Source organism: Cynocephalus volans, chromosome 1, assembly GCF_027409185.1.
Source record: "Cynocephalus volans isolate mCynVol1 chromosome 1, mCynVol1.pri, whole genome shotgun sequence".
In the NCBI taxonomy this organism is placed as follows: Eukaryota; Metazoa; Chordata; class Mammalia; order Dermoptera; family Cynocephalidae; genus Cynocephalus; species Cynocephalus volans.
The window spans coordinates 208,042,304-208,066,427 of NC_084460.1; the positions used below are offsets into that span (position 1 = coordinate 208,042,304).

General features: G+C 37.2%; 1 protein-coding gene across 1 annotated transcript in view; it reads left to right on the forward strand.

Moving 5' to 3' along the window:
• THSD7B (thrombospondin type 1 domain containing 7B) overlaps window positions 1-24,124 on the forward strand; it is a 691,892-nt gene that overhangs the window by 296,772 nt on the left and 370,996 nt on the right. Inside the window, exons 7-9 of the mRNA XM_063077053.1 lie at window positions 7,248-7,439; window positions 9,103-9,337; window positions 21,630-21,745. Coding sequence (XP_062933123.1) covers window positions 7,248-7,439; window positions 9,103-9,337; window positions 21,630-21,745 — 543 coding nt within the window. The remainder of the gene's footprint in view (window positions 1-7,247; window positions 7,440-9,102; window positions 9,338-21,629; window positions 21,746-24,124) is intronic.

Below are 24,124 nucleotides of genomic sequence, written 5' to 3' on the forward strand. Positions count from 1 at the left end.
TTTTTGAAAATAATTGCCATATCCCTCTCATTCCATGATGCAATTCCCAGGTAATCAAGGTGGCTGCTCCTTTGGGCTTGCTCCCTTCTGTGCTAAATTTACTGATGAGCTGATGATGACTTGTGTACAGTTCTTTCTTTATGGTTTAGTATTAGCTAGGAGAATGTAAAGAGAAAGACAAAAGATACAAACCAGGAAGCAGAACCACATTATGGATAAGAATATAGATTGTAACATCTTATAAATCCATTTCCTGGCCCAGCTCAGACACTTACTAGCTGTGTAAGTAAAAATCTTTGAGCACGTTTTTTTTTACCTCTTCATGCCTCAGGTGTAACTATAGTGTCAGACTAATGATGTTAATATGAATATTCAATAAAACACTACATGTAACAGGGTGGGCTAGAGTCTAGCCTACTCTAAGCTTTCTCAAATGTCAGATGCTGTTGTTATTTTATTGCAGTTGTTGATGTTGTTTTTGTCATTATAATGACGTTGGAGGAAAAGGGTTCTGGGAAGGCTTGATAGCTGGCCTCAACCCACCCCATCTTCTTACCAGGTTTTTGACTTGGCCACAGGATAGAATTCAAGGGCAGAGTCACAGCAGAAAGTGAGAACAGGTTTAATGTAACAAATAAGAGGTACAGATTTCATAGAGAGAGTGTGGCCTAGCTCCAGAGACTGAGCAGGGCCTGCATCAGGATTAATAAAAAACTAAGAAATACATGCTTAAAGTTTAGTATAGCGATCAGGCTGGCTCAAGAGAGTGAGCAGCTGATTGCCAAAAGTAAGTTTGGTGCAGCAGAAAGCACACACACCTCAGCTGGCAAAGTGCAGATTGGCCCCAGGAAAGTGAGCAACAACCCTGCCTTCTGCTGGGATTCAACTTTTATGGTCTTGCTATGTAATACATATTCATGCTGTCTAATGAATATAAATTCCACTTTACTGAGAATTCTTGGCCATTAGGGTTATATACCCTTTCTATTGAGCATGCACAGCCACTGGATTTGCATAAGACAGCCCCCTGAGGTCTCAATTTCCCCATGTTGGTGCCAGAAATAGGTCCAACCAGCAACAGTTATTCTCCTCTAAAGGAGAGTCTAGAGGAAAGGTCCGAGACCTCAGGGAATGACTTGAAATTCAGAGGTGTGTCCTGAAACCCAAACCCATGGAAACTGAGTACCTCCTCTCTCATTAATATTATAATAATTAACATCACAGTTGTTTGTCTTTTTATATATCTAAACTAGATAGATGAGTAAGCTTCAAATTCTGAAATTAGCAAACAGAAACATTAATTATATTGTTGGCAGCATTAAGATGTTGCAAATAGCTTCTGTTTTGCCCTTAGCTTTTGTCCCGTATTTTATTGGTTTCAAATATAAACATTTCCTCAGGTCTTGAGGGTCTCAGGCCAAAATTGGCCAGGAGCTACTTGCTTCTGAGGAGTTAACATTTAGATTTAAAAAATGGAGTTAAATGCATATGAATTCCACTAAATTTGCTATGTAATGTCTGTTGACATCTTACTCTGCTGTCGGCATGCATTTAATCAATGTTTATTGGCATTCTTTTCTGAGATTTAAGTAGGACATGAAATTTTAAGACATGTAGAGTATTTTTGATAACTGTTTCATTATTGTCTGTAGATGGGATAATAGTATACAAGGGAAAATATCAATAAAGTACGCAGCATGAATTATTTTTGGAAGAGTAAGTAAGTTAATTTGAAGTTTGTATAATAACAAAGTGCTGGTCTGTTCTTCAGATCATACTATAGATTTGTGGATATCTGTGTTTCTCTTTTTTCTCTTTCTATTTTGCCCATATCTTTATTTATTTATTTATTTTTCTCTTTTTGGACACTTGTACTGTAAGATCAGAAACTAAATACTATGTTGTTTGTTTATTGTTATAAAAGTTAGATAATGGCTCATAACATTAAATTCTAGGTCCTTAAAGATGACAAAACAAAGAATGCCACAGAATTTACTATATAACATATGTATGAGTATGATTTAAATATTAGTTTGGTATAGAAAGATCAAACTCTCATAACTACATCTATGTTGAATTTATATTACTGCTTGACCAGTAGCCACAGAGAGTCTGGCATGAGCTATTTATATGTTATCTTTAAGTAGTATATACATATAAACTGGAAAATATATTTTTGAAGAATCGTTGGGTATATATGTTCAAGAATCTTTCTCTTGTCTAAATACTTTTGATTTTAACTGGGAATGGGAATGTGTTAGAATAGCAGAGTGAACTGTAGCTAGGACCTAGTCATCTGGCTATCTGTGCCACAGTCCCCAGAATCACAAGCAAACAAAATTGAGTGATGACTATGATCCTGGAATTCCACTCGTGTATAAACTCATGTGTATAAACCCCAAAGAACTGAAAATAGGTACTCAAACAAGTATGTGCACGTGCATGTTCATAGCAACACTGTTCATAGTAGCTAAAACATGGAAATGGCCCAAATGTTTATCAACAGATGAATGAATAGAGGAATACACACACACACACACACACACACACACACACACACACACAACCAGAATGTTATCCAGTCGTAAAATGAAATGAAGTACTGAAACATGCTACTATCTGAATAAGTCTCCAAAATATTGTGCTAAGTGGAATAAGCCAGACACAAAAGTTCACAAATTGTATGATTCAATTTATATGAAATATTCAGAATAGATAAATCCATAGAGACAGAATATAAACTGGCAGTTTCCAGGGGCTGAGGGGAAGAGGTAATAGAAAGAAACTGCTTAATGGGTACGGGGCTTAACTTTGGAGTAATGAAAACATTTTGTAACTAGATAGAGGTAGCAGTTCCACACCAGTGTGAATGTACTAAATGCTGTTGAAGTGTTTACCTTAAAATGGTTAATTTTATGTTATGTGAATTTCACCATATTAAATTATTTTTAAAAAATACTCAGTGACAGGTTGAAGCAGCATCATGTTTCATATTCCCAGAATCACAGTAGGTTAAGTCAGTCCATTCCATGAGGAGATAACACAGAGTTTTTGTCAATATTGATTTCAGGGGGCTTCGTGAGGGTTAGGAGCAATGTCATAGAATCCTCATGAAAGATGAATTCAATTTCTCTTTTAAATATATTCTATTTTATTATGACATTAGATTATCAGAACTTGTGAAAATCACATTTAGTGGCTAAGCTTCTATCCCATGTGCTGCTTTATTTTCTATGCTTGTCTGAGATTTCAGTTGGTCTCTTTGATCCATCCAAAAAAATTAAAACAGGGAAACATAAATGCTCCTCTTTTGAGATGTGTTCTCTCTGTACAGTGGGAAGATAATTATACCAATGTAGATGGGCAGAGGAGGTTAGTCAGGCCCAACTCTTTTATTTTTGGCTTTTGAATGGTTTAGATTAGCCAACCATATCAATAAAATAATCTGGATAATTACAAATATTCTTTATATTTTATGTTAACCAATCTGTAAAGCTGTTTGTAGTTATTTGCACACAAACATTGTGAATGGTAAAACAAGTGCTTTCCATGGCTATGACATAAATATCTAGATTTTTCAGATGAAGGAAGCCATTAGTATTTTGTGGTACACATCTTTGCAAACAACATTTTTTAAGGTTTTTATATATTGAAAGTCTGTCATGTTAGATGCCTTGATATGTATGTTGCATAAATGATTCCTAATCCTTAGAATATCCCTGAGAGACAAATGTCATCATTTCATTATTGCAAATAAAATAACTGAAGTTCAAAGAAGTTCAGTGATATTTTCAAAAGGATGTGTTGATGGCTAGGTTTCACCTTGACACTTAAATGTGTCTAGGTAGGACACATTATAGCCAGCATCCCATTGTGTAGCTTTTCTTTTGCAAGTTCTTATAAAATGGCTCACATAAGAATTGCAGAATCTGCTTACGACTGTTAGTTTGGCTTATGTAAAGAAAAGTGGGTCTGTTTACCCACATTTCTGAATTAGCTTGTATAGACAAGCTGTTAAAATGTTGGAGGGAGTATTGACATTTAACTACACTGAGGAAATGGGTATATCAGTTTGTAAGAAAGCTTAGGCTTCAAAAAGTATTCAAGCACCCAAAGGGAATACTGAGGGCACTCACTGAATGTCTGATGACTAGGAAGGATGCTAAATTGGGGTCGTCATGGGAAACCAGAGCAACTGGGATTTTAAGGAAGGCAGAAATAGAACAGAATGTGTGTGTCAGTATAGTCATACAGAACCTGATGTCAAAAAACTCTTCCAACATAGGTTTTCTCTTCTCCTCAGGCACTTTCAGTGTTAACTGTCTTCCAAACACCTTGTATTTTCTTACCACTATACCTTTGCTGATACTTCATTGCCTGAAGTACCCTCTCTCATTGCCACCGATTCTCATCCTTTCTCTTTGCTTTGTGAAGGGGATCATGCCATTCCCCAGAGATCCTTCTCTTCCCTGAGCTGCTACAGTATCTTCTGTTTGAATCACACATCTGCAACTAGATACTTACTTTTGGACTTGGTTTTATTTTCATGTGTTTATAGTTCATCACTCATTAATCATGAGCTCTAGGGTGCTAAATAACAGTAACCTCACCTGTTTTTATCACATCATAGGCCTTGGACATTATCATCAAATAGTAGTTGATAATTTTATAGTTCCTGAAGGCAGGGCTTTCTCAAAGCATATTCACAAAAAATACTGTTTCTGAGAGAGAGAGAGAGATGCTCCTCAAAAAGGATGGCCCTTGAGTGAAAACCACTGCATCCCATTTTCTTCCTAGGAAATTTACTTTAATATATTGGCATTTTCAGCACTCTGAGTAGTTCTTCAGTAATGATACCAATTTTCCTATTTTTAATCCAGTACTTCTTAACTTTTCCCACTTTTTCCATACGGTTCCTATGGGGATATTTTATTCCTGAATATGTTCTTTGCAAGACATTGCTTTTATGTGTTTTGCGTAAAAAGTATGCTAATAATATTCACAAGTGGGGAAATTGAATTTTGATTAGATGTAGGTTGGACATTTTGTTTGGCCTGCCTGCTTTTGTACTTGGGAAAGTGCTACCCCTTAGCCCTACTAGGGTTTGTGTGTGTGTGCGTGTGTACACACATTGTAGACTCAATCTGAAAATAGATTGAGGCTAAAAAGAGAGAATGATTGGAACTGGTCTTTCAACTTGATTATCTGCTAGAATCTCTATTACTTCTCATAATATGCTTGAAAAGTTTTATTTGTACCTCAAGGGCAATGAGACTGGCCTCATTTACAAATATGAATGCAGATATTAACCATGCACTATCTTCTCCTTCAGGCAATCTTACTAACTGTCGGCTTGTCTTATTTACTTCCTGAGAAAAAGAATATTCATCTCCTTGGAATTAAACACAGAATGGTTAGTGGGAAAAGCAGAAGTTTGGGTGTCAAAGAGTTTGGATTTGATTCCTGACTCAGGCCTGTGTGACCACGAGCAAGTTTTCTTTCCTCTCTGAACCTCTGGCCCCTCATCTGTGGATGAGTGGAACACACCTGCCTTTCACAGCTTCTTAGGAGGACTCAACAGCATAGGCTAAGCCAGAGCAGTAGATGCAAAACACAGTGCCGGCACAAAGGAGGTGCTCAATGCATCCTAGTCCCCTCTGCAAGTTATGTTTTGTGTCTGACACATCATGATGAGAAAACTCCAAAGCCGTAAAGTCACACAAAACTGTCTTTCTCCTATAGTTGCCATTCCATGTTTTAGGTTATTATTTCAAGGAGTAAATGGTGTCACTGTTCTTTGTGCCCTTGGGTTATGAAGAGACTGTGAATGGAGGGAATAGTAAGAGTTGAAGTATTATCCTATCCAAAAGGAGGAATATTGAATTCTAATAATAGTAAATTAGTAACAAAAGAGTTTTTTGTTCATTTATTTTTTAAATGTTTTTATTTTTTTAATTGACATGTATTGATTGTACATATTGATGGGGTACAGAGTTATATTTCAATACTGGTATGCAATGTGTTCTGATCAAATCAGTGTAATTATCATTTCCATCACTGCAAAACTTTATAATTTCTTTATGATGAGAACATTTGAGCTTCTCTCTTCTAGCTGTCTGGGTGCATACAATAAATTATTGTTCATTACAGATACCTAGTGCTACTGTACACCACTAGACCTTATTTTTCCTATCTAGCTATTATTTTGTGTTCATTAATCAACCTCTACCTATCCTCCCTTCCCATTCCCAGCTTCTAGAAACCACAATTCTGCTCTCTACTTCTAAAAGTGTTTTAGAAGTCATTGTAATCATTTGAGATATGGAAAAGCAACTTAGAAATTATCCCTTCAGTCTCAACATCTGTTAATTGTAAAAAACCATCCCCCATTATTTTACAGTTTCTGAGAAATCTTGTACAATGATATGATATTGTACAAGATCAGAGTACATAGTATTTATAAATATATAAATAGTACTTATAAAAAGGCACTGGGTCAATAGAAAAATTGGGAATTCTTCATATTTGGTGTGTCTTTGTGCCATATTTTTTAGTATAGTTATTTTTTGGTTTAGCAATTTATTATAGCATTCAAATGGTGTACAGTAAATGTATTAGGGAGAACTTAAGACTAGCTTTCAACTTTTGTGTCAACACATTATATTATTTCACCTACAGGCTCATTTGCTGTTTAGTTTCAGATTATTTACCATTACATACACAAAAAACAAAGAGTTATCATGTGATAATCTTGCTTAAGGTTACAAATTTAGAGGTGAAAGTAATCAAAAGAAATTAGAATGATAAAATTATTCTTTATAAGGTAAGGTAGATTAGATTGCTCTACATAAATTGTGGTTTTCAGGCTAATAAACTACTGTGACCTCTGTTTTGAAGAAAAGTATATACTTGTTACATATGGTTGTCAATAACATGTCTATCTCCACCCACCCGTTGCTAAATTGTTCTTGGAAGAAGCCAACTATGTCCCTATGAAGGATGACAAATGGGAGTTTTGCTGTACTATCTACTTTTCTAAATGCCAAATTCTCTCCTGGCAGGTTTTCTTGACATAAATATTATGAATGGCTAAAGAAACCATCATTTTTTGTACTTTATTGGTTTAGACACTGGGTGAAGTCTTCTAAGCTAAACTGAAGTAATAGAAGAAGCAGTAAGCCTAAATGTTACTGGACTGGCCTCGAGTATGCATTAATCTGCATCTGTCTTGGTCTGGATGATTACAGGAGAAGATGTATCAGGGAGTCTGTGCCCAGTACCTCCTCCTCCTGAACGGATGGCTTGTGAAATTCCCTGCCGAATGGATTGTGTGGTGAGCGAGTGGACAGAGTGGTCATCCTGTTCCCAGTCCTGTTCAAATAAAAACTCAGATGGGAGACAGACCAGGATAAGAACTATCCTGGCATTGGCTGGAGAAGGTGAGTAACAGAAAAGGTTTTAACTCTGGATTCAATAGCTACATTATTTTTTTTTTCCAGTCCGTGATTGGAAAGTTCATATATTGCATGAAGTAGCCACATGTAGGTGATATCTGTATTCCCTGAATTTAAACTAACAGTTTTTTTTCCCGTGCATGCTTTTCCCCCCCTTTTTTCCTATAGTTTGTCTATGCTGGGTTCACATATGTATTCACATGAATTACGTTAGCCTGTACCAAGGTACAGGCCAGCAATCACATGGATGTTATTTTTCATCATACTTAGAGAAGAAAGCAAAGTTTGGTTGACACACATCTAGTTTCAGAAAGCTCATGCAATTGGGAACATAATTGGATATGTCTGGTAAAAAGAGCTGCAAATTAGGAATCAGGAGACATGGCATCTTGACTTGGAACTCCCAGTAACATCAGTGAGCTACCTGGTCTGCATGCCCTGGTTTCCTCTTCTGTCATGCCAGTGTACTAAGAGGGGGAAAAACATGAGGGCAGTGAAAATGGCTTTGAAGAAGCTACAGCGTGCTACGTGAATCTAAATGGGTGACATCAGAACAAATTAGAGGAGCAGCTGTCCCTGTGCCCTATCATGCATAACAATGATCTCTGTCCCCAGACACGCACGTTGTTTCTTTCATGCCCTCCCTGGGCTTCATCTGCCTACTGCTCAGTTAGAACAGCAGGCTAGCATGGCCACCGGCCATGAAGAACTCCTTTTCAAATAAGAATCTTTTCTGTGACCCTGAGAAATGGGGCCCGGGTCAAGATGAATGAAGATTGTCATAATCTTAAAGTGCAGTCGCTTCTCCCTCTTTCTTGTCTTTTACATTTCTGAAAGGAGAAAATAAGTCAGTAATAGCCAATGGGAAAAAAAATAACAAGAATAACAAAACCAAGGTCACAAATATTGGGCATTTGGCCCACTGAATAAAACATTATAGTGTGGAAAAGTAGCAAAAGATCGATACGTTAGATATATACGACTTTTTACATGGGTATAAAAATGGGGATGAAAAGACAGTAATGAAATTTGACTGTCTGACTCACCCAAGAGTGTAAAGATGCACATCTGTCTGATCCCCCTGCCAGTGGATAGCACGTTGTCAGGTATTATTTCCGAGTTTAAGGATGGGTTTTTTTCTTGCCAAACTTTAACAGATATTTTTCGATTTCTGAAATGGCAGTGAAAGACACTGCTTAGTGGAGGATGATGTCTTAAAATGGTTCTCTGAGAAAGATAATGCCTCTTTCAGAGAAGGGAGACCATGTATGGGGGTGTGCGTGCGTGTCTTCAACCTAATATTACTTCAAGGTCGTGGGGTATTATCTTTAACTGACTAATTTATATAGGCAAAGTAATATTAAAAGAAAAGCAGATTTCTTTGGAGTTATCTCAGAAAGGTGAGCAGTAGACTAAATTAATTTTATAATCTTGTTGCTGTGGACTGCTGCCTGTTATTTAGGGGAGAGGAGTGCAATATATTATCCTCAGGTTGTTGCTCAGTACAGAAATCCCTGGTCTCTTTACAGTGGAAAGAATGGTATAGTCAACAAGACCTTTCTAGATCACTAAAACAGCAAAAGCAGCAAAAACAATTATGGCACTAATGATAACAACTATGTATTCTCTTTCATTTTTATTTTTGCAGGTGGAAAACCATGTCCTCCTAGTCAGGCCCTCCAAGAATATCGTTTATGCAATGACCATTCCTGTGTGCAGCTCTACTGGGAGACATCCCCTTGGGGCCCCTGTTCTGAAGACACATTGGTAACTGCCCTTAATGCAACCATTGGCTGGAATGGAGAAGCTACATGTGGTGTGGGCATTCAGACGCGGAGAGTCTTCTGTGTCAAGAGTCACATGGGACAAGTGATGACCAAAAGGTATTTCATCATTACTGAGAGTGCATATAATTTTCTCATAGTTAGAATTTTTAGTTGAAAGTGTTTATCAAGCAACTGATATATCTGGGCATGTGCTAGAGCAAGAGGGTTTTGTTGTCATCATTGTTTGACTTTTAAACACTAGGACATATGCCTTACACAAAGATAATCACTATTACAATGTGTATCACTACTATGGTCATAATATGTGTATTAGTTAATGGATAAAAGTATATAATGTCCGCAAACATTGAGCTTGTTTGAATAATTAAACAAGTTTTCTAGAGTTTATCTCAGTATTTTTGGCTCTTTTCAAACCACATAAAGACTAGATCAACATAAAGTTAGGTTCTACACTTTGAATTATAGGGTTGTGTCTCACTCTTCTTCAGATTCCATAGATCTTTCCTTCAGTGAGCAGGTAAATCCACACAGCCATTGTGAATAGACTAATTCATGCCCTCAGGTAGGTTACAGTCTCATGCATGTTATATGACTCTGCACATGGAGATATAAATTTTTTTAAAGGCAGTAGGAAACTATGGACATGGGAACTAGGATATAGATATCAAAAAGCGCTAAGAACTATTGCAAGTGGTAGGAGGTAAGGAGTTATTGACTGGAGAACTCAGATGCGGGAGTTTCATCACTAGAAAGAATGAGGAGGCATATCTTTTCCTCAAGGGCATGAAGGAAGGCTCGTACAGAAGAAAATACAAAGGCCCTCTGCAGTACACAGAAACTAGGTGGCTGGCTATCCACAAAGTGACCATATTTGGAGACCCTGCCCCAGTCCCAGTGATGGTGGGTCACCAGGATGGGCTGGTGCAAGCTTTAGTCTAGTGTCATAAGTGAGGCAACTTAGAGTCTTTCCCCAGGAATCTCCAAACTGGCAAAATGAAACTCTCTCTCATTTGTGTTCGTGATGCTCTCAGCATGTGAGTGGACAGTTTCCACAGCCATGGTCAGGCCTGGTCGAAAAAACGAGAGGAGAGAATGAAACAGATGCTCAGAGAGAAGCAGAAACAGAGGCAGAACAAATTCCAGCAGCATCAAGCCCTGGTCCTATCCCCACTAGCTACACCCTTCCCTTCCTGGAACATAAGCAAATACATTCACTCTTCTGCTTAATTCTTTCCAATTTGTGTTTCTGTCATGGGCATCTCAAACACCCGAACGATTTCATCTGTGACACTATGGTGAAGGGCTCTGGGCCTTATCCACACTGCCATGGAAGCCCCTTTGGCTGTATGTAAGGAAGGTCACAGAAGCTGAGTTAAAAGTAATAAACTGCTTATGGAAGACATAGAGCAGCCTGGCTAGATGCTGCCCACTGAGGGTGCTGGAGCATCTGAAGAGAATACCGCAAATACACGGGAAGGTAACTATGTCTTGAAGTGAAGCACAGTCAGGAAGACCTCATCTCACTCTCTCCTAAATGTGGCTTCCAAGGGGCGGGGTGGGTGTTCTTTATTGTTGCAACCCCAGTCGTTAGCACAGTGTCTGCCACGTAGTTAGCGTTCCGTAAACATTTCTGGAATTCATGAATGAACTAGACCTATGTGTAGGGAGTGATAGGGTTTGACAAGGATTGCATATGATGAGCAGAAGATCAAGAGAAGCTAATGTTTGCTTCAAGAAAAAAAAATTACGTACAGTGGCAAATTTTGGCAAAGTGGATGGACTATCGTGTAGAGTAATGAACAGTTTATACATATGATCCTCTCTTATTAACTTATAAATGTTATTTTTGCTCTAGCATCTAACTCTCCATTGCTTGTGATGTTTAGGGGAACATCAGCTTGTGTCACTTTTATTTTTCAACTTGACTGATAACCAGCCATAGCACCACATGGATTGATTAGATCAGTGAATCAAAGGGAGTTATAGACAAACACGGACAATAACATTTTGTATCACCTGGTTCAGATGATAAACTAACTCATGGGGTTATGGGGAAATCCTAAATGGCTTGTGAAGCTATTATGCAGACATGAGAATTCCTTTTATATGAGAAGGATTGCATCCTTGATAGAGTTTATTTTTATGATCTAAATTTTCAACAGCTAAAAAATGATGTATAAAACATTAGGATAAATATAAAAATAAAAATAAATATGGCTTAGGTGTAGGAGTAAACTCTACATAAAATGCAGCAAACTTATTCTTTATAGTGATAAGAAAATTTAGCATGCCTGAATTCTGATCTCCCTTCCATAAAACTTTTCAGCTCTGAATCATAACAGGAAAAATTCACTTGACATAAATGTAATTTGTTTGTTTCTCAGCAAAAGGGCATTAGAATTGAGGCTGATACCTACTGAAAAAATTATCACATTTCAAAAGGATATTTGGACATCAGAAGTTGAGTTATATGTTCAAATAGCCATTTATTTCCTCTTGTATCCTCATAATTACTTTGAAAAGCAGTTTTTATAAAGGTCTCTGGGCACATCAACTTACTCAAATGTAAACTTAAATATGTTTTGTGACAAAAAAAATCACGGGACCAGAAGCTTATAGTTTAAGGCATAATTCATAAACTAATATCCATTTATTTGAAAATTGACATACAGGAGACTAAAAATATTACTATAGAAAATAACCTCCAGTTTTGCCACAGTTTACCAACACAGAAAAATCCATTTCACAGATGTTTTCCCTAACATACCACACACACACACACACACACACACACACACACACACACACACACACACACACACACACACACACACACACACACACACAGACATTGCTAATTACTTTTTTGCATGGTTAATGAGGCTGGAGACTTTACAACCTAGTTAAATTCTTACTGTATGTCTCCAAACTATACTGCTAAATATGAGCAGCCTGCATTGACTTTAGTAAAGTTAATTAAAATTCTTAAGGTTAATAAGATTAATTGAGCTAAGAAAATAATACCGGCTGTCCAGTGAATCACCCCATAAGATTATCAGCAGTAGAAAATGTCCTTTGCTCTGCTTTTTCAAAAAAAATATATTTTTGCTCTTTTTCATGTGACAGCCATTACAGTGGAAATAATAGATCCCCTGTCATTTGTGAAATTCTTGGGGTGGGGATTGTGGAATAGAAACAGGGAGGAGGAAGAAAATATCCTAAAGAAAGAGTAGCCTTTAGGGCAGAGAAAAGGAGGCATGTCTCCATGGAGTAAGTGGGCTAATACAGTGTGGTTTGTCTAAACCCACTGCACTGAGAGCCACAGAGTTTCTCCTGAGTTCTTGCATCTCTGAGTTGTTGCTTTGGTTTCCATGTAATTGTATAGGTAAGAATGTTCCCATTGTATGAGTAATAGAACTGATCTTATCAAAAAATGAGAACTAGGTAGGCCACAAGTGAACCAGAAGTGAGAGCTTGTCGAGATATTTCTGGGGTTTTGTTTGGTTTTGTCTTACTAGTCAATGCCTTTTTTTTTTTCTTTCCTAGTTGCAATGTTCAAAGAACTAATAATAAAGATAAAACACACACAACTCAAAGCCTTCTAAAGTTCCTGATAAGGCATTTTCTGCCTTTAGTGTGAGAACACCTGGCATTTTTGTGAGATACAGTAATAAATAGCCCCATTTAAACATTTAATGTATAAAAAGTTGGCAGGTTTGCCCCATGGAGCTGAGTGAGATGAATATGTCTGTTCCTGGGTTGGATGACTGATCAAGGAGACGGAACATTGTGTGTCTACATCTTGATTATGGAAGCATAACTGAAAAATGGCAGGTCTTTGTAGCTCAGTTTGATGCATTTCAGTACAGTGCTTGTAAGGAGCTGGAGCCTACAGGGCCACTAAGAGACTGTAGATATAGAACATTTCAGTACAAGTCCAGGAAAATGTATGCATTGAGACGGAAGAGGTTCACCTTTTATTGAGAGCTTTGCCAATCCAGGATCAGGGTGTTTACATGAAAGTAGGAAGTATAGATCATGATGAAGGGCAAGGGGCCACATCTTGTTTACTAACTAAAAAGTGAATCTGTATGTTTCCTCGGGTTTTCAGGCTTCAATTTTGTTTTGGAAATGGCTGGAGAAATGAGCCTAATATTCCCCAAGGAGTTATTTGTCTTCAGGCTTCAATAGCATAGGATACTATTCAATCACTTACTCACTGTTACTAAATATTGACACAGAGTTAAGATCTGCCTCACTGAAGCATTCACAATCAGTAGATGTGCAGTGCATGCATGTGTGTGCACATGTCCACACACACATACACCTTACAAACAGCAGCACAAAAGATGTCAAAAGGCTTTAAGATGTTAATATTCAAAGATGATACTTTTGAAGACTAAGAGGAAATTTATGGAAATTAGAAATGCAATGATGCATAAAGGGCAGACAACATGTAGATAAATAGGAAAATGAAGTTGAACCCCTGAGGAAGCGGTGAGACTTATTAACAGAAGAAATGAACAAAGAGACAATTTCACTGGCAAGAGCATGCTTGTATTTGGCCCTTATCAGACCAGGAATCACTTGCATTCCCAGGAAAGCCCTTACTTCATTGCTTCTATAAAACTACTATAACCTAAGCTTGACCTTTGCCCTGAGGGAATGATACTGTTTCCATCTTGTGGACTTACAGGAAGAATAAGAGAGAGAAAAGGGACCATATTATGGACAGTTGGCATTATTCCTGGTGAGCACTTATTGTGAGTGATGCTAATAAAGGGTCAATAAAATAGGCAATATCAATTCCCTAAGACAGATTAACACCGACTCCTAATTGAAGAGAGCAAAAGTCCCTGCAGTATAAAGAAAGCTTGAGGTCTAGCACCACAGATATCTCTAGGCTATGTTGTGTTTGTATGAGTGAGTATTGGGTGGTTCGGTGTGGGGGCCTTCCATGACCCACTGAGCACACAGGAAGTTGTTATCATCAAGTTGTAGTTTCATTTCCAGCCATTCACCAGGAGAGGATGGAGAACAGTTTGAATAAAAGACAGCTCAATTTATATTTAGTAGACCTCAGAGTAGGAATAAAAGATTCAGGAATGACTCTAGTGTTTTTTGCTATCTCTACTAACATATGATATAAATTTTCCGTGCCAGAATAGCTTGTTTAAATAACACTCTATTCTCATAAACACACTTCTTTTGTTCTATTGTTATACTCACCGAATTGACTTATTTGATAGATAGTTTGTGTGTATTTGTGTGTGTTAAGAGTAGTTAATAATAATACCACTAATAAGAATTAATTTACTGAGCAATTTTTTCCTGTGGGTACATACAGTTTTCATTTTAATTTATTTTTTATCACAGTATTAACTGTCCCATAGTTGAAGTAAAATAATACAGAGAAACTGATAACAGAAAGCAATAGGTTCCCAATCATCCTCTACTCCACATTGTATCCCACTTCCAAGACAACCACTTTTTAGTAGCTGCTGTTTTTTCTCTCTCTTCGTGTTGACTGGTAGGCATTCACGTGCTTCACTGGTTATAACAACATAAAAGGTGAACAGTGAGAGGCCTTATGTGCCCCTTCCCTCCTTCTGTCCTGTAACTGACAATCACTTTATCAGTTTTTTGTCTACCTCCATTGTCTCCATGTCAATATGAGCAAACACAAGTACTGTATATACTCTTATTGATTCTTCCTTTCTGCTGCTTACTAACTCTAAATGATATATTTTCACGTCATTCATGTATGTGTGCATTTCTCAATTTAAAGTGTTCAACCCTTGATTTGCTCCCATGATAGTGATGGACCTTAGCTAATTCACACCAACTCCTTCCCCATTCCTCCTATAATGTTGGCATTCTTTTGGTTGGTTACATTAGTACGTTTAATGAATATTCTTAGAACCTTTAACTTAGTTTGAGATGTTAAAACAAAACTACCATAGGTTGGGTGGCTTATACAACGAATATGTGTTTCTTGAAATTCTGGAGGCTGGAAGTCTGAGATCAGGGTGAGGTTTTTGGTGAAAGATGTCCTCCTGGTGTGCAGATAGCAGTCTTCTTGCTGTGTGCTCCTCACACCATGGAGAGCAGAGAGAGAAGCATGCTCTCTGGTGTCTCTTCATATAAGGACACTAATTCCATTCATGGGGGCTCCACTCTCATGACCTAATCACCTCCCAAAGGTCCCACCTACTAATACAATTACACTCTGGGATTTAAATATATGAATTTGGGGGGGACTCAAGCATGCTGTCTATAACAACCTTGTTTCTTATTTTATTTGTGTTTAGATCTACTCTCTGATCTGACTGGCACTGCTGGATGTGGTTATCCAATTCTTCACCCTCTCTCCATCTTTCATCCTTTATCCCTTTGTCTTTACCTTATTATAGCAAGAATGGTATTTTAGAACATTCCATTTCAAAACAAAAAATCAGTCTTCCATGCTTTGCCTATGCATTGTTTCTAAAACTTTAAAACTATGAAAATGCTTTCATGTTTAAAACTTTGAAAATGCTTTCATGTAAGTTGATGAGGTCTGCTCTCAGTCAGATTCTTCTCCTTTCTTAGATGACCTATTCTTCCATTTTGCTCCAACCATTATTAGTTTCTTCTCTTACTCTTTCTTTGTGTTTGAAATTTGGACTATCCCTGTGTTTGCATGTTGGTCATTTTGTATACACTTGGTAGACTTTTCACTCTGAATTGTCATCCCTTTTGTCAGCTCTGATATTTCAGTCTACTATTCTCTTGTTCATTTTATCTTCTCCATTTTCTCTGTTCTCTCCTACTGGAAGTCCATTAATTGTCTGTTTAAACTTGCTAGAGTGGTGTTTTTCTCTATCATAACTTTTTTCAAGTGCTTTGTCTCCATGCGGCTTTGGGTCCATTACTTATTGTTTCAGTACCTCAGTTTGTCGTCTGAAAATGAAGACTATAATACCTTCCACTGCTGTTAGGAATAAATAAAACAATGTAGGCAAAGCACTTAACTCAGCACTGGCTATCTGATACAGAGCTCATGCTATTAAGCTTTATACACACTGCATCTCTGTTCTTTAAAAAAAATTTTGGGGGAAACATAATTTGAAAATCAAATATATGTTGCAAAGTGTTTTCCTGTTTTTATTCCTGGTATATCACTGATGTAGATGGTAATAAATGGAGTCTTTAGCCCTCTGTACTCATAAAAGCAAGCAAGCAAGCAAATAAACAAAAAGTTGCTTACTGTTTTCTGAGATTTTGGTTCCTCCAAGTGACTGTGAATCCATTGACTATTTATGTTACTTTTCTCCTGAGTATGGGCATTCATTAATTAACAGCAAAATAATAGAAATGCTTCTCTTGTTAATGCTAGTTAGTATATTTGGTATTTTAGTCTGTAATCTCTTGCCTACTCCAACTCATCAGTCTACAGGTCCTATAGAAACACCTGCCAGTTCTTTGAATATTCTAGAATTCTGTTAATGATCAAAGCTGCATAGTATTTTTTAAGTGAACTTTGATGATTTTTGTTTCCTACTATATCCATATATTCTTTTGTATTTTCCTCTGTCTCTGATGGTGAACATTTGGGCAAGTAGCTTCACTTCCCTGTGTCTTTCTTCCCTCTTCTATAAAAGAAATGATAATATTGCCTCAATAGTTTCTGCTCTAAAATTCTAGGTGTTGATTTTATCCTGCAACATTACTAAAATTGTTAATCAGCTCTAAGAGTTTTTTGGTAAAGTCTTTAGGTTTTTCTGTATTTAATATCCTGGCATCTGCAAACAGTGAGAGTTTGACTTCATCCTTTCCAGTCTGGATGCCTTTTATTTCTTTCTCTTGTCTGATTTCTCTGGCTAGTACTTTCAGTACAATGCCAAGTAGGAGTGGTGAGAGAGGGCATCCTTGTCCTGTTCCCATTCTTAAGGGAGAAGCTTCAAGCTTTTCCCCATTCAGGATGACATTGGCAGTGGGCTTGTCATAAATGGATTTTATTGTGTTGAGATAATTTCCTTTTATACCTAATTCGCTGAGAGTCTTTATCATGAAGGAAGTTGAATTTTGTCAAATGCTTTTTCTGCATCTATTGAGATAACCATATGACTTTTTTCTTTGATTTTGTTGATGTGGTGTATCACATTTATTGACTTGCATACGTTGTGTCCCTGGGATGAATCCCACTTGATCATGGTGTATAATTTTTTTGATGTGTGGCTATAATCTGATTGCTAGTATTTTGTTGAGCGATATTTGCATCTATGTTCATCAAGGATATTGGCTTGTAACTTTCTTATTTTGTATTGTCTTTGTTTGGTTTTGGTATCAGGCTGATATTGGCCTCATAGAATGAGTTTTGGAGAATGGCTTCTGTTTCAATTTTCTGTAATAGTTTGAGGAGAATTGGTATTAATTCTTCTCTAGAGATTTGATAGAATTCAGCAATAAATCCAACTTGTCCTGGGCTTTTCTTTGTTGGAGGATTGATGATTATTGCTTCAATCTTGTTGCTTGTTATTGGTCTGTTCAGGTTTTATATTTCTTCTTGGTTTAGTATTGGTAGTTTGTATGATTCCAGAAATTTATCCTTTTCATCTAGGTTTTCATGTTTGTCAGCATACAGTTTTTATAATAATCTCTAATGATTCTTCATATTTCTGTGGTATCAGTTGTAATGTCTCTCTTTTCATTTCTGATTTTTGTTATTTGGGTTTTCTTTCTTCTGTTTTTTGTTAACCTAGCTAATCTAATGGTTTGTCTATTTTACTTTTCTTCTCAAAAAAACCCTTTTGTTTCATTGATCTTTTGTATCATTTTCTGGGTCTCTGCTTCATTTAGTTATGCTCTGATCTTAAATATTTATTTCCATCTACTTCTTTTAGGACTGGATTGTTGTCTTGCTAGTTCTTTCAGATATAACACTTGGGCATTTTTTTGAAGCTTTTCTGTTCAACACCCCAAAATTAGTAGCATTTTTATAGTCCAAAAGCAAACTAGCAGAAAAAGCAATCAAGAAAGCAAGCCTATTTACAAAAGTCACCAAAAAATAAAATACCTAAGAATCAGTTTAACCAAAGAGGTAAAAGATCTCTATAATGAGAACTACAAAACAGTATTGAAATAAGTTAAAGAGGACAGAAAAATGTGGAAAGACATTCCATGCTCTTGGATTGGAAGAATTAACATCATGAAAATGTCCATTGTACCCAAAGCAGTCTACAAATTCAATACAATCCTCATCAAAATACCAATTACATTCCTCACAGAAATAGGAAAAACAATCCTAATATTAATATGGAATAACAAAAGACCTTGAGTAGCCAAAGCAATCCTGAGCCAAAAAATAAATAAATATATAAAGCTAGAGGCATAACACTTCCTGACTTCAAGTTATTTTATAGAACCATTGTAAGCAAAACAGCATGGTACAGCCATAAAAACAGACGCTCAACTCAATAGAACATACTAGAAAACCCAGGAATCAACAACCCACATACCTATAACAACTGATCTTTGACAAAAGCAACAAGAACATGCATTGGGTAAAAGACTGCCTCGTCAATAAACGGTGCTGGTAAATTGAACATCCATATGCAGAAGAATGAAACTAGACCTGTATCTCTCATCATATACCAAAATCAACTTAAAAGGTTTAAAGACTTACATACAGGACCTGAAACCATAAATTACTAAAAGAAAACATAGGGGAAACACTCCAGGATGTAGGACTGGGCAAATATTTTATGAATAAGACCCCAAAAGTACAAGCAACAAAGAAAAAATAAGCAAATGGGAATACGTCAAACTAAAAAGGTTGTGCACATCAAAGGAAAGAATCAACAGAGTAGAAAGACAACCTATAGAGTAGGAGAAAATATTTTCAAACTCTACATCTGACAAGGGATTAATATCCAGAATATCTAAGGAATTCAAATAACTATATAGTAAAACCAAATAATTCAATTAAAAAATGGGCAAAGGGGATGAATAAACATTTTTCAAAAGAAGACATACAAATGGCCAACAGGTACATGAAAAAATGCTCAGCATCACTAATCATTAGTGAAATGCAAATTAAAACCACATTGAGATATCATCTCAACCCAATTAGACTGGCTATTATTAAAAAGACTGAGAATAAAAAATGCTGGTGAAGATGCAGGGAAAGGCAAACTCTTCTACATTGTTCATGGGACTGTAAATTAGCACACCCATTATGGAAAACAGTATGGAGTTTTCTCAAACAGCTATAGATAGAACTACCATATGATCCAGCAATTCCACTATTGGGTATATATCCAAAGGAATGGAAATCATCACATTGAAGGATATCTGCACTCCCATGTTCATTGCAGCTCTATTCACAATAGCCAAAATATGAAACCAATGTAAATGTCCATCAATAGATGACTGAATAAGGAATATGTGGTATATATACACAATAGAGTACTACACAGCCATAAAAAAGAATGAAATTCTGCCATTTGCAGCAACATGGATGAGCCTGGAGAAAAATATATTAAGTGAAATTAGCTAGACATGGAAAGAGAAAAACCACATGTTCTCACTTATAACTAGGTGCTAAGAAAAAAGGAAAGAATCCTTCATGAATTTTTTATTTTTTTGGTGGCTGGCTGGTGCAGGAGATCTGAATCTTTGACCTTGGTGTTACAACACTGCACTCTAACCAACTAAGCTAACTGGCCAGCCCCACACCCCAGACTTATAGCCATCTGATATCGAACAAAGGCAACAAAACTCTACATTGGGGAAAAGACTGCCTCTTCAACAAGTGGTGCTGGGAAAACTGGATATCCACATGCAGAAGAATGAAACTAGATACGCATCTCTCACCGTACACTAAAATCAACTCAAAATGGATTAAAGACGTAAGTATATGACCCAAAACTGTAAAAGCACCAAGGGAAAATATAGGTGAAACACTCCAGTAACGAGGTCTGGGCACAGACTTTATGAACAGGAGCCCCAAAACACAAGCAGCAAAAGAAAAAATAAAAAAATGGGACTGTATCAAACTAAAAAGCTTCTGCATAGCAAAGGAAGCAATCAACAGAGTGAAATGACAACCTACAGAGTGGGAGAAAATTTTTGCTAACTATGCATTTGACAAGGGATTAATATCCATAATATACAAGGAACTCAAACAATTATATAGTAAAAAAACAAATAGCCCAATTAAAAAATGGGCAAACGAGCTGAATAGACATTTTTCAAAGGAAGACATACAAATGGCCAACAGGTACGTGAAAAAATGCTCAACATCACCAGTCATCAGGGAAATGCAAATTAAAACTACATTAAGATACCACCTCACCCAGTTAGACTAGCTATAATCAAAATGATGGTGAATATCAAATGTTGGTGAGGGTGTGGGGAGAAGGGAACAACACTCCTACACTGTTGGTGGAACTGTAAATTAGTACAACCACTATGGAAAGCAGTATGGAGGTTTCTCAAACAACTACAGATAGATCTTCCATGTGATCCAGCAATCCCACTTCTGGGTATATACCCAGAGGAATGGAAATCATCATGTCGAAGGGATACCTGCACACCCATGTCCATCACAGCTCTGTTTACAATATCCAAGACATGGAACCAACCTAAATGTCCATCGATGTATGATTGGATAGGGAAACTGTGGTATATATACACAATGGAATACTACTCTGCCATAAAAAAGAATAAAATTCTCCCATTCGCAACAACATGGATGAGTCTGGAGAAACTTATGTTGAGTGAAATAAGCAAAGCACAGATAGATAAATTCTGCATGTATTCACTCATATGTTGGAGCTAAGAAAGAAGGAAGGAAGGAAAGAAAGAACACAGTAGTGCATTGTACTTGCAGTGGGAGAGAACATTCTATGGGCTACAAAATGGAGTGGGGGGAAAGGAAGAGAGGGAGGGAGGTTGGGGATAATTGGATGATGACACGGGGTACAAATGCAATTTGTGGTAATGGGTATGCAGCCAGTATGAATCTGGCCCCCAAATCATGGGGACGTGGGGTGACAATCAGCTTTGTATCTCATGAATATTCATAACCAATAAAAAAAAAAAAAGAAAAAAGGAAAGAAAAAAAGACAGACAGACAAAGACCACAATAATACATTGAACTTTCAGAAGAGAACAAAGCTAAGGATACTAGAGATGGGGGGAAGAGAAGTAGGGGGTTGGGGAGTGATAGGTCAGGTTGTAGGCATGCGGAAATATTATAGTTTGTAATGATGAATATGCTAATAATAATAATGTTTTAAAAACTGTCATCAAATCATAAAATAAACAAAAAATTCTATAGTTCTATGTTAAACTACTCATTTTCTCCAGGAGACATTAACACATTGTCTCTTCACATTGATAGATGTCCAGAATCTACTCGACCTGAAACCATGCGCCCTTGCTTTCTCCCATGCAAAAAAGACTGTATTGTGACTGCTTTCAGTGAGTGGACGCCCTGCCCAAAGTTGTGCCAAGCAAGTGAGTGGATCCTTTTTTAGTGATTTCTTTTCCAATCATCTGATAGTTTTTCCATGGCTAAATAAGTGAGAGATTGTGGGATGTAAGTACCCTTCTTTTCCATTTGCATTCTGTATTAGTCTGTTTTGTGTTGCTATAACAGAATACATGAAACTGGGTGGTTTATAAAGAAAAATGACATTTATTGTGTAGTTTCTGAAACTGGGAACTCCAAAGTCCATCTGGTGGTGCTGACAGTAACCCAGGTGTCTCACATTGCAAGATGGTGGAAGCAGAGAGAGCAGAGAGAGCAAGAGAGACATATTCTCTTCTTTTAAAGCCCTCAGAACCATGCCCTTACCAACATTTTTAATCCATTTACTACTGCATGGTCCTACAATCTAATCCCCTCTTCAATGTTTCATCTTTCAATTACCATAATAGGATTTCCCACCCTTTTAACAGTCACAGTGGGGGCTAAGTTCCTAATACATAGAATTTGGGGGACACAATTCAAGCTCCAGTGAGTTTTGGGGGGACATAATTCAATCCACTACACATGTCATCCTGGGAACGAGGTTGGTAAGAGTTTGTGAATGAAATCTTGTATTTCCAGATCCATCAGAACTTGGAAGGGAAAATATATTCAGTTATTATATGCCATAATTGTGAAAGTATTCATCTTCAACTAACCCTGTTGTGGTATTTTGAAATGCCATCCAAGTCTGATTCCTTATAAGGCAACATCACCATCACAATTTCTGGGCACCTTCATCGGAATATAGGGCTTAAGTACTATGTTCACATCACCAATAAATATAAGCACATGGGAGAACAAGAGTAGATACAATAAAAAATGTTGAACAAGAAATTGGTAATATATAATTTATATATTTTTATTATTAATAGTGATGCTTTATACAACTGGGTGTATTTGAAGGGCTATGATTCAGGATACTTAATACCTAAGGCCTAGATGAACAGACAGGAGTGGTATTGTAAAGTGGCCCTCTTTCTTAGAACAGGCCTATTCTCCAAAGCAGTTTCCCGATGAGCTAGTCCACATGGCGATACAAGTACTTCTCCTAAAGCTCCATTTTGGCCTAAGAGCTAGAGTTAAAAACTCGGTGCCTTTCCCCTAGTCTCATACCCTATCCTTGGTCCTTTGGGTCTTACCATTGCTACAACAAGAAGAGGCAAATCCAAGAAAAGGAAGGACAGAAGGAGTATTAACCGTAATTTCCGGAGTAAAGTGGATCTTACCCACTCATCCCTGGCCTTCTCTTGGCCGGTGTGTCCTCTGAAGCAGAGTGTGGCTCTTACTCTCTTGCTGCACCAGACTCCTGGATGAAGGGAAAAGAAAGTATATAGTTCCACAGAAAGAGAACCTGCCAGAGATTGAGAACATTTGCACCTTTCCTTAGAATATTCCAGCCCTGTGCATCTGGGATCTCCCAAGTAGCTTTACAGTACTCTCCAAAATACTCTGGGATCTGTAGCATCACTTTATGAGAGGAAATTATGGCCAACGATGGCATAGATCTGGCATTCATTCTAACCACCTCTCAGTGATAGGCAAAGGGTGGTAACAGCTGTTGAAGATGATCATCACCAATGCCTTGTGCTGCAATGGTGGGGCAGCTGCATGAAGTTTTATAACTGTGCCATTTTATCTTTTTAATTATTCTCCACATTAATGATCCTCTATAGTAGCCTCCAATGAGCTTTGCTTATAGATAGAATCAGAAATAAATATGTTGAACAGAAAGCTTTGAAAATACAGTGTATTGTTTATCTGATCTTTTGAAGGGTAGAAACAATAATCTCTTCCAGAAGCTTTCTAAAACTTTTTTTCTTACCTGAGTGAAGATTCAAAGTATGAATCTTCTCAATGATGTATGAACAGGTGTATTAGTCTGTTTCTGTTGCTTGTAACAGAATACCTGAAACTGGGTGATTTGCAAGAAAACAAATTTATTGCTTACAGTTTTGGAGGCTGGGAAGTCCAAAGTCCAAGGTGAAGGTCTTGGTGGTGGCAACAGTAACACAGGGGTCTCACATGGCAGAACAGAAAAAGAAAAACACTCATATGCTCTCCTTTTAAAGCCCTCAGAACCACACCCCTGACCACCATTATTAATCCATCCACTACGGTATGGTCCTACAACCTAATCATATCTTTAAGGTCCCACCTTTCAATTACCATAATAGGATTTTCCACCCTCAGCAGTCACAGTGGGAGCCAAGTTTCTAACACGTAAAACTTGGGGGACACAAGTCAAGCTTCAGTGTGTTTGGTGGGAGACATTCAATCCACAGCACCAGCATTTTCTGAATAGCCAGGGGAATGTCATTTCCAAACAGAATAGGACAGAATAGCCACTGTCTGTATTCTGAACC